The sequence below is a fragment of the Etheostoma cragini genome, chromosome 14, assembly GCF_013103735.1.
Source record: "Etheostoma cragini isolate CJK2018 chromosome 14, CSU_Ecrag_1.0, whole genome shotgun sequence".
Classification (NCBI taxonomy): domain Eukaryota; kingdom Metazoa; phylum Chordata; class Actinopteri; order Perciformes; family Percidae; genus Etheostoma; species Etheostoma cragini.
In genome coordinates this window covers 1,011,526-1,029,022 of record NC_048420.1, presented here as the reverse complement: position 1 = coordinate 1,029,022, position 17,497 = coordinate 1,011,526, and the positions used below count along the sequence as shown (strand labels likewise).

General features: G+C 42.2%; 1 protein-coding gene across 1 annotated transcript in view; it reads right to left on the bottom strand.

Moving 5' to 3' along the window:
- Positions 1-17,497, bottom strand: part of LOC117956834 (retinoic acid receptor beta-like) — a 73,355-nt gene that overhangs the window by 18,655 nt on the left and 37,203 nt on the right. Inside the window, exon 4 of the mRNA XM_034892125.1 lies at positions 5,225-5,385. Within this exon, the coding sequence (XP_034748016.1) occupies positions 5,225-5,385 (161 nt within the window). The remainder of the gene's footprint in view (positions 1-5,224; positions 5,386-17,497) is intronic.

The window sequence follows — 17,497 nt, the reverse complement described above, 5'->3', positions numbered from 1 at the left end:
TCTGAGAAAACTTCAGATATATTAAATAAAACTGAATATAAATATATATATAAATATTATTTTGAGACCAAAAAGTCTCAGTGTCACATTCTTATTCTTTTCATATTTCATCATTCAGTTTAATTAGTGTGAAATGATAACCATCAAGCGTTTTACACATTGACAGAAGTAACATTTTATTGCAAAAAAAAACATCATTCACACAATCATTTACCATCTATTGGCCCAAAATTCAGCCAATAAAATCCCACCATGTTTGAGTTTTTTTTAACAGTAGAGCAAAGTTTCCCCATTTGAATATGAACGTTTACAATCAACAGATGATCTCTGGACTGTGGTTTGGAGCCCGGGCTCCTAATCATGTGCAGGATGGTGAGCCAGGTTTTACTGTCCATCACCCCTGAAGCCGGTGAAGAAGGCTGCTGAGAAAGTGACCGACTAATACGACAATATTAACAATATGTACTCAATATGTTGCACATCAGTCTAAGCCCATGCAGCCCAGGGATCCTTCACTGTGAGAGCACTTACACACCGCAGCCCTAACCAATTTAGTACTAGTAGTATTTAGTACTTCTTTAGCAGTATTTAGTAATTTCAGCATTTTTTGTGTGTGCAGTTTCCAGCATTTTTGTCAGTTTTTTCCAACATTTTTGTTCCCTTTTTCATTGCTTTTCATTTTTTTTGCTGCCCTTCAGACTTTATTGGTGCAAATGTTTCTGTGTGCTTTTTTAAAACTATTGACTTTTTCAGTGTTTTTGTCATTTCTACCGATATTTGTGTTGCCTTTCCGATGTCATTTCTGCAGTTTCAGTGTTTTGGTATGATTTTTTTTTTTTTTCTTTTTTTTCTTTTTTTTTACTAGTTTGACGTTTTGGTGCCATTTTCAAAGTTTTTCCTTTTTTTTCCTTTTTTTTCCTTGTTTTTCCGTCTCTTTTCTGAGGTTGTTGTTGGTTTTCTTCTCATTATCTTAAACGTTTCTTTCTCATTGGGGACTGTCGGTCCCCCTAGCATTTGTCTGGACTGCCTATGCCACAGGCCAGCCTGGCCGCGTGGAGAGACTTGGAGTCAATCCGTTTGAGGTTGTTATGGGAGGCGGTTAGCACCACGGCTGCTGGACACTGTCACGAGCAAACAATCTGCGGTGGCAAACCCGAGAGAGAAAGAGGGACATAAAGGGAGACAGAGAACAGCAACGAGAGAGGGATAAATCATTAAATATGATCCTGGGTTAAGTGAGAGGCACATTAGGGCCATGCTTAAATCACGGACAACGAGCTGCAGTCGACACAACAGCATTACAGATGCACATTCCATGGACTGACATCCGATTTGAAGGAGGCAGTGCCGAGACGTGTGGGTGGGTGTGTGTGTGTATGTTTGCACAATACACATGTGTTTGGTGGGTGGAGGTGGCTGATATTAAAGCAACTTATCTTGCTCTCCCCTCTGGGGGGAGAGGGAAAGGGATGAAAAAGGCCGAGCTGAGGAGGAAGAAGGGGGGACTCGGTCAATTACACAAGTCCCATAATTCAATAGAGCAAAACTGGGAAGTTGCCGGGGAATTCTAATTTCATTTAAGAACATTTATCTAAACAAATTAGACAACTTGCATTAGAAAAAGAAGAAGCAGGCGGTGTAGAAATGAGCGCTCGGCAGTACATCGGCAACGCTCGTGTGTGTGTGTGTGTGTACGGCTGTAGAACCGGGGGAAGGCAGTAAAATCAGGCGGCACCTGTGACGGAAAATGGCGACCTAATATCTCCGGGTTGGGCTGTGTACTGTACACCGCCGCCGCCGCTGCCTGGAGCCGCCGGGGGCCCCGGCGAGCGCTAATGTTTTATTTTGTATTTGAAAGTGCCAGGCTCGTTTTTCATCACCATCACTGTCAACGAAGCGTTATTCATTTGTCGAGCTAAGCCCTCTCACACGCGCTGCTATCTCAACTAACCCGGCAATGAACTCCCAAATCGCCGTAGACTAGGATTTGAATATTTCACCACATAATTGGAGCTTTAACCTAATCTAGGGGCGCGGGAGCTCCTCTTCTGTTTCCGACTTCTGTTTCCTCAAAAGGCGCATCAGGATCCAATCGCTTGTAATAATGAGGAACTTCTCACAGTCTGTGAGCAAGCATAATTACCGCTGATCCAGATTAAGGCTTTATCTGAGCCTATTCCAACAAACAGCAAACACTGGCTCATATCCTAACCGGGGAGCAAAGATTTTTGCTATTATGTCCTACTAATTTCAGCTATGGATTTTGACTCAATGCAGACTGTTTATTTTGTAAAACCAGGAAGTGTCTCGGGGGAGTGGGAATGGGATGAGGGTGGAGTAGAGAGGGGTTACAGTGATTAGGAGCTTTGTGTTGGGATTGTAAGGGGAAAAATACACAGTTATGGAGACGGGAGCTTATACTGTATATACAGCTGCGAACAGCGGAAAGCTGCGGGTTTCAGTTTGATCTCTTGATTAAGGGAAATGTAGGCATGCGTGCAAGTGTACACATGCGTGTGAATGTACGTGGATAAGTGTATTGCATATTAATGTGATCACATGTACCGTATGTCTGTGGTGTAATGGGTATTGTGGACCTAAGGACGAGTAGCTGACGGCTACGGCATCAGCTAATGGGGATCCTTTTGATAAAGAGGAAGGAGAAGAGATCTCTTAGTCTTTCGTTGTCAGGGATTTTCAACACGGCGACCTCACAGCAATAGTTTGCAGTAGTAGTAGTAGGAGCAATAGCAGCAGAGTTTTCTCCGGGGGATCCGGTTTCCCCCATCACTAAAAACATGTTCCCTCCTTTTCTACCAGGGGACTAAGGGGTAAGGCTGCTGTGCATCAGCCAGGTGGGTGCTGGTGTAGTGTCTGTGATAAAGGGCTATATAAATGTCATGAATAATGAATGACTGACAGCTAACAGCTACACTGTATGACAATTTACTCCGTTTTAGCATCTCTTACCTATCTCGGCTCCATAGTTTGTCTTTGACTGAATTACTTTTATCACAGCAGCAAGAGAGACATTACTGTCACATTATTGCTGCTCAGCGGATGTGTTTGTCTTCGTATAAACAGTTTTTGACATGATTGACAAGTGTCATGAGAGTTACAAAACTAGCACCGCCAAATGGTATCAAACATCCTCCCCCTCCCGCTCTCATACACTCTCTAACAGAATACTGTTTGAGGAGCGTTGGTGTCAATCACAGCTCACTCGGCGCCGATTGTAATCTATATGTAAGTCATCTTAAAAACAAACACATAAGACGCTGTCAGCTGCCTGCACCATGCCGCCGTGGCTACGAGTCAATCAATCCCTGCTTGCCATCCGCCGTCCTGCAGCTCCAACCATTTGCCTGTCAAAACGTCAAAAAACTCAGCATCAATTACTCGCTCTAGAGTTTTTTTTTTCAACATTTGTACGACCTCCAACTTTTGCTCCGAGTCATTACGAGTGTCGAAGCGTCCTTTGGGGGAAAGCGAAGCTCATTGTCACTCAGATGAGGGCACAGTCAGGGTCGGCCGCTTTGAGACTGGACAAGCAAGGCTTGATGTGTCCAACTGACGAGATTCTTCTTCAAGGTCCTGCGTGGATAAGCATCGACCTCGCTATCTGGCCTTTCATGGGTTGTTAGTTTAGCTGTGAGGTTTGAGGGTTTGAGGGAGGTTCGGGGACAGCACAGAACTCTCAGCCTTGACGACGGGACATGACAGGGATAATGAAGCCTTCACCAACCCAGACAAAGCATTCCTGTCACCCCTCTTAGCTCTTCACTTCCGCGCCCGTTTCGATTCACGGAAGCAGATAATGATCTGTTGGATTAGCTGTGTTTATTTCACTGCTGGGTCGTCTTTTTAGGCCCCAACCGAATTGCCTCCTTAGTATCGGAAAAAGCTGTGTCCTTCAATACCTATGGAGTAAATTTCATCAGTGTCATTGATTCAAGCAGCATGCTTCTGCCAAGATGTAGTAATGCTGGTTTGGCTGTCAAATGTTATATGTTGTAAAGCCATGCAGGAAAAACTCATCAGTATCATTCAGGAACCTGTACTGAAGTGACCGTATCGGTAAGCTTGAGATACTGTCTGCCACAACCAGACTGACAGCAAGCTGCCTGGCTGTAGTATTTCCCTCACGAAGGTTTGATGTTGGCAACTGCAGCATCTTCCAGTCCTAACGTCTCCTTTTTAATTTCTCCTCTCGCTGTTGCCACATGTGAAAACTGGATTAAACAAAGCCTGCTACCATCTCGGGTCCGTCTCACCAGTGGCTTAGCGTGCACGGCTGCTGGATTCTCGCGGTCTCACAAGATCACGCGATTCCCCTCGTGTGTAATGTGGACGAGAGCAGCCGGAAGCGGTGACAAAATACGCTGTACAATTGGACAGTTTACACCCATCTCCAGCAGCCTTCGGTCTGAATGAGAAGTCACAAGTTTCCAAGTGTACATAGAACGTCGTCATGTTGAGTCAATTCAGATCCAATCAGCTGTTTAATTAGCCAAACGTTTCACACCATGTCCTGGGTTTGGTGGAAAGCAACTGCGCTGGTTTGAAGGAGGTTCAGGGACGGGTCATGACAGGGATAATGAAGCCTTCACAAACCCAAACAAGGCAGGCGGGGCTCATCTCAAACGATCCTAAGGTAACATGTTTGTGTCCAACCAATCAGCACCTGGTGCGTAGCTCCTGGCAGCTCCAGCCGTGGTTTGAGTGGGCGGTGTTCGTTCAAAACAACAATGGCGGCCCTGATAGACCGATGGTTCATCTAATAATCTGCCAAGTATTTTTTGAAAGTGCCTGACCATTTCCAAACAGTTTCCAATAACGGCTTTCCCAACAAACCATCTGACACGTCAGGTCAACCAGAGGCAGCTGGAAGTCATGATGTGTGTTAGCCGTTAACCCTTAATGTCCAATCAATAGCTTTTGAGAGAAGAAGTGGTGTTGGTGAGGATTTGCCTCAACAGTCAGCAATGTACATCCAGGTTTAGAGGGGGATTTGGAGTACAGTACAAGAGATTGATTCTCATTATGAGCTCTGCACTTGAGCTAGATTGCAAGACCAGATCAAAGGAGCACAAGGTGCCATCAGTAAAACAAGGTTGTGGAGTCATATTGTAGCACTGTTATGTTTATTATTTTTACAATCACTTTTTTGATTCTGCTGTATGGAATTATACTTGCAGGAAGTGCAATAGGACAGTGAACTCACCGTGGTGTATTTGCCAAGCTGGCAGAGGGAGGGGAAGGTTTCTTGATGGGCCTTACGGATCTTTTCAATGATGTTCTCCTGCTCAGCTGTCAGCTCATAACTCTCTGCCAGCTCGGGCTTTGGGCTCTCCCTCTTTTTCTTATTCCGGTCATTTCGAACAGCTGAAGGAGAACAAAGGATTAGGATTAGAGTCAGCCATGACTTGCAAACGGATGACTCAATCATCGAAGCAAATGTGGACTTGAAACAAGATAAAAGACAACTCGAGGACCAACTTTGTTGCTAGTGGGCATTTTTCTGGTTACTTTTAAGATATGCAGAAAGTTGTCAAGTGAAAATGTATGTGAGACCTTACATAAGGACACAAAAGTTTTGAAGCTGCAGTCGACTGTCAGATCAACCAATCTCTGTCAGCTTAGTGCCACTGGCAAAGTCATTAAAAGGAAGAAAACACAAGAGTCTGTAATAACTCTTAAGGCTTCACCAATGGATTGTATGATTTTTTTTTCTTTTCTTTTTGTGGCTCAATTAATGAATTTAGGTAATCAATTACTTACCTTAAACTTTCCTCAGAGCTATTTTGGTGCGTTTTCAAATTAAGTATATATATAGTACATTGGGTGTAGGTGTGGTTGTAGCTGTTGGAGGGACAAAACAAAGTCTTAGGTACACTTTTGAGGTACTTTTTACATAAAATACTTTTACTACCACTTATATTTTTTTTATGACTCATATTTACATTTATTGTTAGGTGGAGACCTCTATTTTGGGTGGGTGGGAGGGGTGGTAGATGTCAAACACAGGACTTGAGCGCTGTTTGTGTCCCATTTGAAACTTGAAATTTTGACTGCACGTAGCAAGCCTAACTACATCCCTTTGCACATCACATGTGCAATGACATCATGAAGTGACATTACGCAACACATTTTTACCCAAACCACAATCTAATGCTAAACATAACCAAGTAATTTTGTTGCCTAAATCCAACAAACATGTGACCGTTTCTCAATGCTGACTTTGTGTTTTAAACTGTAACTGTTGCGTTAGGTGTGAGGACGCGTTGATCTCCTGCCACTATTAGGGCACAAATTTAGGAAACGCTCCTGTGGGTCGTATAACAAGTTAAATCCAAACAACCTATGTGCTCATATGGATTGGAGGACTTGTTGGCTTTCATATGGCGCTCTTCAACCTAAACGGACAAAGCACTTCAAAATTTTCCTTTTATTCAACCATTCGCATGCATCCAGACACTGATGTTGGCTCAGCTGTCATACAAGCCAATGGGCCGACCATTGTGAGCAACTTAGGGTTCAGAGTCTTGCTCGATGACACGTTGACATTTGGACAGGAGAAACCGGGGATCAAACCACCAACTAATGTAATTAAAGGAGGACCCGTAGTTGTGTAGATGCTCACAGCACAGGTGATGTGATACAGTCGTACAGTTGGTGGCAAAGATAACGAACCAAGGCAGGGACAGAGAAGACTACTAGCCAGTAAACTCACAAGCAAAGTAAAATTCATTCAAAAACTTGCTTTGAAAGGTTTTATGAGAAAGGAAATGCATTCAGCTTGTTTGTTAAGCACGGACATGCACAATGCATTTTGGTGAAAAATGCATTTGCTATATAGAAATAGAAGGTGATCTGGATTGTGGCAAACCAAGGGAAACAAGCCAGCCAATTCAGCACAGAGGTCGGCTTCCTAAATTTCGATTTGGGGGAGGTAATAGAGTTCAAGTGCTGCAGGCACCAGGCACATGGCACTGGTCACACCTGCAGCCCATCAGTTAATCAGGGAACGTATGAACTCAGCCAGCTCCAATCCGAGCGAAAAGGAGTTGGAAACAAAGGACCAAGCAGGCAACCCCGCTGGGGCTTTCAGTAAGGGAAAGGACTGACCTCTCTCTGCTCTATCCTCAAAGGACAGTCTGTTTTGAGAGAAGACTACAAGATGGCCAAAGGTCCCTGGATGGGAAGAATCCTCTCTTTAAATGATTTATTAAAAGGCACTATGTTCAAAGCTAACGGTCTCTGAGTCTCCTGTTTATATAGAGAATCGTGCCTCCCACGTCCCCTGGGTTACCACAAGATGAGCTTATCAACTGTTATTCATCAACTTGAATTTTTTTTCTGCTACGGACACAGAGAGTGCCTTGCACTGGTACGCTAAATGCTTTGAAAAAAAATCCTAAACCACTTAGAAGAAAGTCTAACAGCCCCATACAGGCAGGAGCTACAACAAAGCCCAGGTTGTCGTGTTTAAAGTGCACCATGAGTCCTTTGTTTCATTAGGTACAGATCTGTTGAAGTCTAACGCAGGAGAAGATTCAAACAATCCAACTAAGTTTATTACTCAACCCACAGCATGATCATCCCAACATCACACATCCCTGCTCAGCGGCACACACTCCTTTTGGAATAATACGGTGTGGAGCTGGAGGGTAAGAGCCGGGCCCATTGTCAGGTTGAGACACCCAAGAGACCTTCCTTGGCTGACAACACTACAATCACAATCTCTGCCCTAGTTTACAATAAAGCCCTTTATACTCATGCACCAGAGCAAGCTTGTAATCACACATTGCACTTAGGTCGTTGAATAAAGGCCAAGGAGGTTTATTGCTGGTACAGATATATATCATAGTGTTATGCGACTGTGTAGAGCCTCAAGGCGTTACACAATTTGTAAGAAATGCCATCATTACTTTATTATTGTTAAAATGTATTATTTGTTAAAACTGCACTAATAGATTTTTATAACCACAGTGGATCAACTGACAATGCGTTATATGAGTTACAAAAGGGTTTTGTCAATTAAAAGATAGCATAACTGTCAGGAATTCCCAATATCTCGACAGAAGATGGGGTTAGCCATGGTTAGCTAGTTAGGAGACCACACAGTGTAAAATCATTCCAACAGCAGAGTTTCAAGTTGAATCTACAGACAGACGGTTAGCAGTTAGCTGGTGAACAAGAGAGATCGAAAGAGCCAGATATGTTGGCGGATCAATCCCAGGTCATCCGACCACATGTCAAAGTCTCCCTGACCAAGACACTAAACCCCAAGTTGCCCCCTGGACTCTGTATGTATAGCTGTCCACTGTTCCTAATACCTAGGACGGCTTAAATGCAGTAATAAAAAAATCACCACATGGTACTGCATGTATGTGATGATTAAGTATAAAGTTTGATCCTTTTAGTATTTAGGAAAGAGTTCACAACAGGATGTGGGATGCTTTTTGAGATCTTTTTTAAAATTTACTTTTGGAAAATACACTGAGACAGAGAACGCGTCCCAGGGCCAGAGAAAAAAAAAAGGAATAAATTAATAGAACATCGAGATGAAAGACAGGAGGGAGAGAGACAAAAACAACACACGCGGAAACAAACACAGCCAAACACATGCACAAACAGACATATACACAGACAGATAAAAGACAAGGAACCAAACACGGCTACAGTCCGAACTTCACAGCCCCAACACCCAAGTTTCCAGAGTTTTTCCTGACGTTCTTTATGTGCGTTGTGGAAAGTTCTTTACATACTACATCCAAGTAGGAAATGGTCCATGTGTGGGTGGACAGGTCACTAGACAGCTGTAAGTCCAGCAAAGACTGCACGTTTCTGAGTCCCAGAGAGCTGAAAGGTCATTCAGAATCAAGACATTATCAGGAACAGGCACAGTAACGTTAAACAAGGCGGAGAATTTGGATGGAATATTGTTCCAGAACCGACTAACGGGAGAGCCCTCCCAGAACATGTGTAGATATGTACATGGTGCTTTTGTTGGGTAGAAAGTGCATAAAGGGCTGTTAATAATTTTCATGTGGAGAATTTTCACAGGGATGCGATATGTCGTATGAATGAAATTGTAGTGAATCTGCTGATGGTCTGGATTGTGTGATACTTTTGAATTTTAGACCCTACATCATGCCAGTTGAGATTGCTACTCAGTCCTGGGCAATCGCATGTCCATGCAGAGCCTCTCAATGGGGAGGGCAGTACGGCCAGATACCCCTGACAACTGATAAAGCCTGGACACCATACCACAACTTTTAGGCTGCACAGTAAATAACTTCCAAATAGGATGGATGGGTGAAGGTCACTGCCACTGTCACTAAAGGTAAAAGAAAAAGAGGAACGTGGTAGATTGAATGTCTTTTAGACAATGAAGTCCCCTCTGCTCCCATTGTGGAGCTGTTATCGGCCTCCCTCCAATCAGGATTGCTGTATTGTTGAATATATGGGAAAAGTGTGCCATTTACAAGCTAAATGGCAGTGTGTTTTAGCAATCTCCCAGTCTTGATAAGATGTGAGACCATAAGTGATTGGCGGTTGGCTTGAGCCAAAGTTTCCAGAGAATTAAGAAATAATGCAGGACTCAAGGGACAACCTTTGCGGTCGGATCTTGAAACTGGAAGTAAAAAGGAGGAGGTGCGTGTGGTTAAGACTCGGGCTGAGGGATTAGAACACAAAGATTTAATCATACCAAAGAAATTGTTACCAAAGCCCATCACTTATAAGACTGACAATAAAAATTGCCTTTCAAGTCTGTCAAATGCTTTCATTGCATCAAGAGAGAGAAGTGACATTGGGGTCTGACTGTCCTCCACCAAATCAACAATGTGGAGAAGGCATCTAACATTATCTGCTGCTAGTCTCGTTTTTATGAATCCTGTTTGATCAAAGTTTACTAATTTTGCCAAAGGAGACTTCAAACAATGGGCCTGGAGCTTTGCAAAGATTCTTATGTCAGCGTTAAGCAGGATCAGAGGTTGATAGCTAGAACACTCTGTAGGATCCTTATCCTCTTTCAGGAGTCAGGGAATCAAGGCTGTGTTAACATCCCTTGAGAGTCCAGCCTTCTCAATAGAGAAGTTAATCGTGTCAAGAAGGAAAAGGCCCAATTGTTCCCAAAAAGTTGTTTAAACTTCAGTTTTAATCCCATCAAAGCCTGGTGATTTTCCTTTTTGCATACTCTGTACTGGCATCTATTCTTCAATAGAAATTCATCTGTCCAGCTAGCTGATTCTTCTGCTGATAACTGAGACAGGTCAAGCGGATTTAACCTCTATCCAAGGTAACTACAGATTCATACAGATTGGAATAAAATGTCTGAAAGAACTGTCAGTTCTGACATTACCATCTCAAGATTTATTAGCGGGAATATCTGCAAAATTATCACTGGACCCTAATCTCATTCCGAGAAGGTGATGGTGGTGGTCTAGCGCCCTGAAAGCGCTGCCTTGCTCTGTGAATTACGTATTCAGATTTCTGTTTCAGAACTTTCATTTCTTTCTTGGTTAATGATGGTTCTAAAGCTATCTGGTCTGCAAAATTAGTTTGTATAAGTGAGTCTAATCTGGTGAACTCAGATTTTGCAGCTTCAGTGACATAGCTTCATGTTACGTTAGAGCAGAAACGTGTGGTGTTGCTCCTAATAAATCCTTTTATCGCATCCCACAACATCGTTGGGTCTTCTACGGAGCCAACATTAATTTCTGCAAATGTTTGGAATTCTGCAATAAGCCAAGTAATATAGGATTCATATTTCAGTAAAGCAGTATTGAGGCGCCATCTAACAGCATGTTGAGACAATTCGCCAAAAGTGGGGGCGCAAAGGAGCCCTTTATAATGCCATTGGGAGAAACACCGCTTTATCAATTAATTGAAATAATTGAGGGAATGCAAAAAGAAAATCTATCCTGGAAAAGGATTTGTGTCTACCTGAGAAAAAGGAATACTCCTTAAAGGTGGGCCAACTATCTGTAATCAAGCTGCTGGCCCATGATTTCAAAGAGAGATTTCAGAGAAGTGTAGTCTGAGCCTGGTCCCCAGTTGCCCCAGCGTTTGACCAATCAATATTTGGGTCCCACACAGCATTGACATCTGCACCAACCATAAATGAACAGTCTGTTAACTCCAGCATTTGATTAGAGAGCATATTATAGTAATTGCCATCAAAAACATTAGGCATGCAAGCTGAACCAAATTGAATTTTTCTGGGACCAAATTCTGTTCTGATCACATCCTGCTTGTATCATCTGACCAAGAGGAGGTTCCGTTTGACAACAATCAACAATCAAGACTAGATTTAAAGTGTTGATGGTCAGAGCAGTTATGATATTAACCGTTTATAGTGCTTTTCTCCATAATCAGGCAATAATCCCGGATGGAGTCAACCTCAAATGTCTAATCTGCTTTGCCAAGAATGCTTTATGTCCTTGAACTAATCTCTCATGATTCAATTGATGCACAGAATTCAGTAAAGATATCCAAGTATCATCCATGAAACTGGGATTATGCAAATCCTTTCAAATGCACAAAGATACTGCGAACCAAATCACTCACAACCAGGGAGTCCATATGCTGTGTTTCTGTTTAACTTTGATATATTAAAACATATTACATCCACATCTCACATCTCACGCCCTGTCTCCACATTATCGGACGTCTCGCAGCATCAAAGTGAAAGAGGTCAATATCATTTTCAGTTTCAGAGAATTATGCTGTGTTGGTCTGCCGAGGCAGATTACTGTCACTGCTGAGGGGCAGCAGTAATGTGCTAACGTTAATCGGCCCTTACATTGTGACCTACATCCGTGACCTATACGTCAATCATATGGAGGTACGTATATGTACGAGACTTTGCACTAAATCAACAGTGATTATATCCAGTGAGTAAAGCAAACATTAATTGCTTAATAAGAAAAGACTATTACTACCATAGGACGTCATGGGATTTAGAAATTACCCCCACTTCTGTGTTTTGTGTGGCACGTTCACACTGGATAGTCTATATTTGACTCCAATTTACTGACATTATCTGCCTGATATGATGATAGGGCTCATTCAAAACTTAATTTATAATTGCCAACGCAGCCAATACCCGAATCACAGAGATGCCGATTAACAAGAGACTTATATTATCACACAAGGTCTGTGTTTGGCGAAATATGGAAGGGAATTTGTGGTGAAATTTTGACTTGACAAATTACAGACATTGCAGATTCCCACAGGATTACAGACAATCAACTAAAGTTCTCCAAGCATACTAGAACGGTGTGAATAGGTCTTAAAATGGTGTCCAGATAAACGGCAACTATGACTGAAATTAACTAAACAACGACGAGAGATCATGGACACAGACTGGAGTGTTACTATCAGTTTTTACTGATATGTCTTGCTTCATACCTGGTTATATAAATCTTCACAGATGTCAAATGAATACAAAATACTGTACTTAATAAAGAGCATATGCGATATCTAATTTCAAAATTGTGAAACCTGTTATCTCACGTCAAAAAACACACACTCGCCTATTAAATGCTGTTTCACATATTCATTGTATTTACATGTAAAATTGCCGATGGCTGTTATTGTATTTACAGAGGCCTTGCAGAGGCCATACTATATAATATCATTATATCATTTAAAAATTCACATCAGTCAAACCACACTAAGGACAATTGAGTACACCACAAATTAAAAAAAAAAAAATAGGTCCATGTTTTTTGTTTATGGTAAAAAGGTTTAAGGTAACACATTTCAAATTAGATATAAGTCAAGTTATTGGTTGCATTTGCAAGTTTGAACACATAGGCATAAATCAGACAATGCACTAGCAATTTAACAAAATCCTTGCAGTTGTGGTCTTGAAGCTCTTGAAATAACATCCTGAGTCCCCTGAATCCGAGTAAAATGCGGTCGATTCTGAGACAAGATCAAGACCATCAAAAAGAGTTATTGAGACCTTTAATTGACAAACTTTACCTCAAAGAACTGTCAAATAGACCTTTTTTGGCCTCGTGCATAGTTCACTATGCATCTGAGTTTTGACTAAACTGGGGAATCTCCATAAATCCAATCTGGAAATCTGGCTTTTAAACTGACATTTAAGCTGCCATTGAACTTTATCAGAAGTGCCTTGTGAAGGCTTTCCAAACTCCAAATTCACACCTTCATTGGCCATTTGTGTGAAGGTGAGAGAGTCGGCAGAGTTTGAACTTCTCTCTGAAGCTCTCTTTTTTTTTTCATTCTTCATACAACTAGTTCTGCCACTTTTTATGTGAACACTCGAGTGCAACATCATGCATGTCTTCCAGGAGGGACGGTCTGAAAATGGGCACGATGATGCCCAAATTTAAACGATATTGTGTCGCCCTACTTTCAATGACGGCCGGCTTTTCACTCCACCATTTGTGTGGCAGTTTGGACAACATAGTCATTTTTGAGTATAACCCGAGCATAACTAACTAACTGGTTATATCTCTCCAAGGTGAGTGATGGAGGATTTTCTTAATGTCACGGCCCAAATGGCACAGCAAAACGGCATCAAAACACCAGCTGTAAAGTCTCATCTAAAAGAGCCGCGCATGACGCTAATTCTGTACAAAATGCTGCTTTTAGTGACTTCAGCAGCCGAGTACGGACAGTAAAACCTTGAGCCTCTCTCTTCACTCACAAAAACCCTAGAAGGAGGAATTGTCCAGAATGATGGCATAGAAAGGGGGATGGAACACAATCTGTTCATGTGTGTCCGTGGATGTCATTTGTCATAGTGTTGGTGACAAACTGTGTCTGGCACGGGGGTTGGGGTCCACACCGAGGCAGGCAAGCCACGAGATGTGATTTAGGAAGACAGCGACGTGGCAAGTGAACCCCCCCTCCCACCCAGGGCAATCAATTACTACTGCGCTCCAAGCAAATTACCGCGAGCATGAGCAGATACATCCAAATGATGCATTGGACAAGAGGCCATGCAAATATATGGCTTTTTAATACCCACAAAAGGGCAAGGGGGAACCAATCCAGTGCAGGGACTCTCATCATTATGAAGTGTCTGCGATCACTTCTCTTGACATCCGCATAAAAAGCATCCGTGCTTTTTATCTTTTCTGGGTTATACGTGTCTGTTTGACACCTTGAGATCTTTGGTGTAAAATTCTGTCTTCTTGGGCCTTGCGTGCATTTCAGGCCTAAAGACTGTACCAACTGAGTCGAAATGTGAATTTCCAACAGAGAGAAAATGTGAATTTCCTCTTGTGGGATAATTAACGGCATCTTCTTGGTCGACTAATTGTCTTTTAGAAATGAATGAATTTAGTTATGAAGGGCTGTTGTCATTCTTAATATGGCTTTACCCCTTAATCTGAATCAATGGAAGTCCATTTTCTTTGGTAGGGTGCAAATTCTCCACCAAAACAAGTTCCTTCCTGAGACTATTTTGCAGAACCACCGTTGCTGCGTCCCACACTTAAGGCATTTTATTTACCTATCCCAGAATGTGGGCGTGGTGTAGCCAGACCTAACTCCACAGCACTGTGCTGTGGAGTTAGAGCTGGCTTTGCGAGATTTTTTCTCCCCTGACTTTTGAATGGCTCAGAGACTTCTCGTTGTGTTAAGGGTTGCAAAAATTACACAATCTGTCGGTTTATGTGGGTTTATCAGGGGCCTTTGTAACTGAAAGCAGCTGCTGCTGGAAATAAAGATGGTCGAACCTTTAGTAGATTTGCAAAACCAAAGCAAAGACGCTGAAAGGCCCTGGGTAGCAGATCGGGACTACAGAAGTGTTGATAATTCTCTGTGGGTTCATCACTATGAGCAACATATTTCATATTATACAGTCCTTTGGACCATTGATACAGTAATAACATAATATTGATCAAGGCAGCTGAATATTTTTATGTTGATCAACTAGTGGACTAATTGTTCCAGCACTACTTTGAATTCAAAGGGTTTAACTTTAAGAGTTTTGCAATCCACGCCTATTTTTGCCAATCAGGTCTTTGCTTTGACTCAATGAGAACATGAAGTCCTGGATGTTGGACTTACATACATTGGATCTCACATAAATGCTCCTTTATACTGTAATTCAAAAATTCTCATAATTACACATTATACATCCCCAACAACCAAGATGTACCTAACTGGTGCTTTAACTGAAGATGATGATGATGCTCGGTATGAAGGTTACACACGGACACATTATTTACAGAAAACACACTGCATTTCCGGCTTCTTTGGTGGGAACAATACAGGTCATGGTGACAAACTCTGTAAACATGATGCTATTTGAAATGGGGTCTCTGACATGAAAACAAATGAACACATCCTCCACATAGCATCTGATTCCAATCCAATACTAAAAGCTGAGAGGACTGGGATTAATGCATGGAAGCCCTCCACCCAACAACATAGTCAGGCTTTGAGGGAGAGCTGTGAATGAGGGAGTGCCGAGTGTCTCTGAAGTGCTCTCCAGAGTGTTAGACCAAGGGATGAAGGGTCACTGAGGGGAGTTCAGACCGGCTCTTAAATACACTCTCCACAGCAATGCCTACTGTCACAAAACAGTAAGCATTGCTACTAGTCAATGAGCGATGTCTCACCCACCATCTTTTGTCCTCTTTATTTCTGTTTTCTCAGCTGCCCCTAGCCTCCTGGTGCAGCACGCCGATACTGCTCTCTATTCTGCAGCTTTACAGGGATGCTGTATGGCTCGGCGGCAGCAGGCGTGGAAGGCGGCCGTTTTTTTGCGAAGCCGCCGGCCAGCCATCTGGGTGCTGCCAAGCTCTGCACAGTGTCTCTTTGAGCAAACAGATGCAGCGCTAAATAAACACTATCTATCTGGAGCCGCCTGATGCAGCCCGGGCCGCCCGCCACAGCACTTAACATGGCAGATCCCTAACACTAACCAGGTGGGTGTCGAGCAACCGTGATCATTCTTTGCTGCCACCAGAGCATTGAGTTTAAGCTAATGGTTCTGATGGGACAAGGGGGTGGAGGGGGGGTGGGCTTTGTCAGAGGGGAAACCTGCATTGTGAAAATATGACCTTGGAGAGGGAATGAAAGAGGCACATATGCAATGAGAAGTGATAATATTAGTCTCACTGCTGGTTCCGAAGCCTTTTCCATACAGATAAGATTGAAATAAGAAGAAACACAGCAATAGTTTGAATAGCTGACCAGCTGATTCTGGAGCTTTGCAGGATAACTGATCTTATGACTGCCTCTGTGTCAATAGCAGTGGATGGGGGGGGAATTATTGGGTCCCTTTTAAATTATAGATTTTGGTCCAAACTTACTCCTAACCTGCAAAGTGTTCTGAGATAACTTCTGTTATGACTTGACACCATGAAAAATGGAATTGGATGTTTGTCAGAGTGCCGTAGGAGAAAGTCTCTAATTTTGTTCCAGTTGTCTCAGTCCTTTACACTGTACACTGTCCACGTTAACTTTTGGTTTCACCCTGGACATGGACAGCCGTCTCCGTGCTCAAAGTCCTGTGTTGTGTCCACTCGACTTAGGGCTCCAAGCATAGTTTACCCATAATTTAAAGCCATGGATGCAATCACTCCTCCAAAATGTTGGACTATTCTTTTAACTCTTGTGTTGTCTTCCCGTCAAAATCAAAAATCAACACTTTTATTGACGCTTTTACTTTTTTTTACATTTGTACCCTTTTTTTCCAATGTTTGTCACTTTTTTCTGTTTTCAACACTACGTAACACTAACTCATTAACTTAAGTTTAAAGTTTTTTAATTTATGGTCAACAAACGTCATTTTTAGGAAACGTTTGAGTTGAAAAAGCAGAAATTTTGAATTATTTCGACTAAAAGTAAAGGAATGTATGTTGATGGATACGCCATCAACAGACTGGAATATGTCAATTTTTACTCAATACTATTTCAAAACCACTTCAATTTGTTTTCAAATGCTATAAAATTTAATAAAACACCCCAAACTTAATGAAAGTAGAGATTTGTACTTGCCAAAGAGCGTTGTGTGGAATCAATCATGTTATTTTGGGGCATTAAAAAGAACATTGATATAGGCAAACGCGTCAATTTGACCGAGGACAACATGAGGGTTAAACAAAAATAAATGCTTTTCTACAAAATTAATCCAACTGTAAATATTGAATATTTGGCAGTATTTGGATAATTTACCACAATCTTATTGGCTTTCCACAGCTACTTTCTTTCTCTGTCTTATCACAAGACAATCCAGACTATCTGGGGCCCATGGAACTGAACACACACAAACACAAACACACACACACACACACACACACACACACAGTGCATGTCTTCATGGTATTCCTTCTCCTTTTCTTAGTCCGTAGATTCACCAGATTAATAACGGATCACATCAGTACTTTCAGGACTTTATGAGACTCGTGATCACTTACCACTGAAAACATACAAAGACACAACTTGTGTAATGAAGCATTCAATCACATACCTGCGGCTGCAGCATACCCCCCCCCCC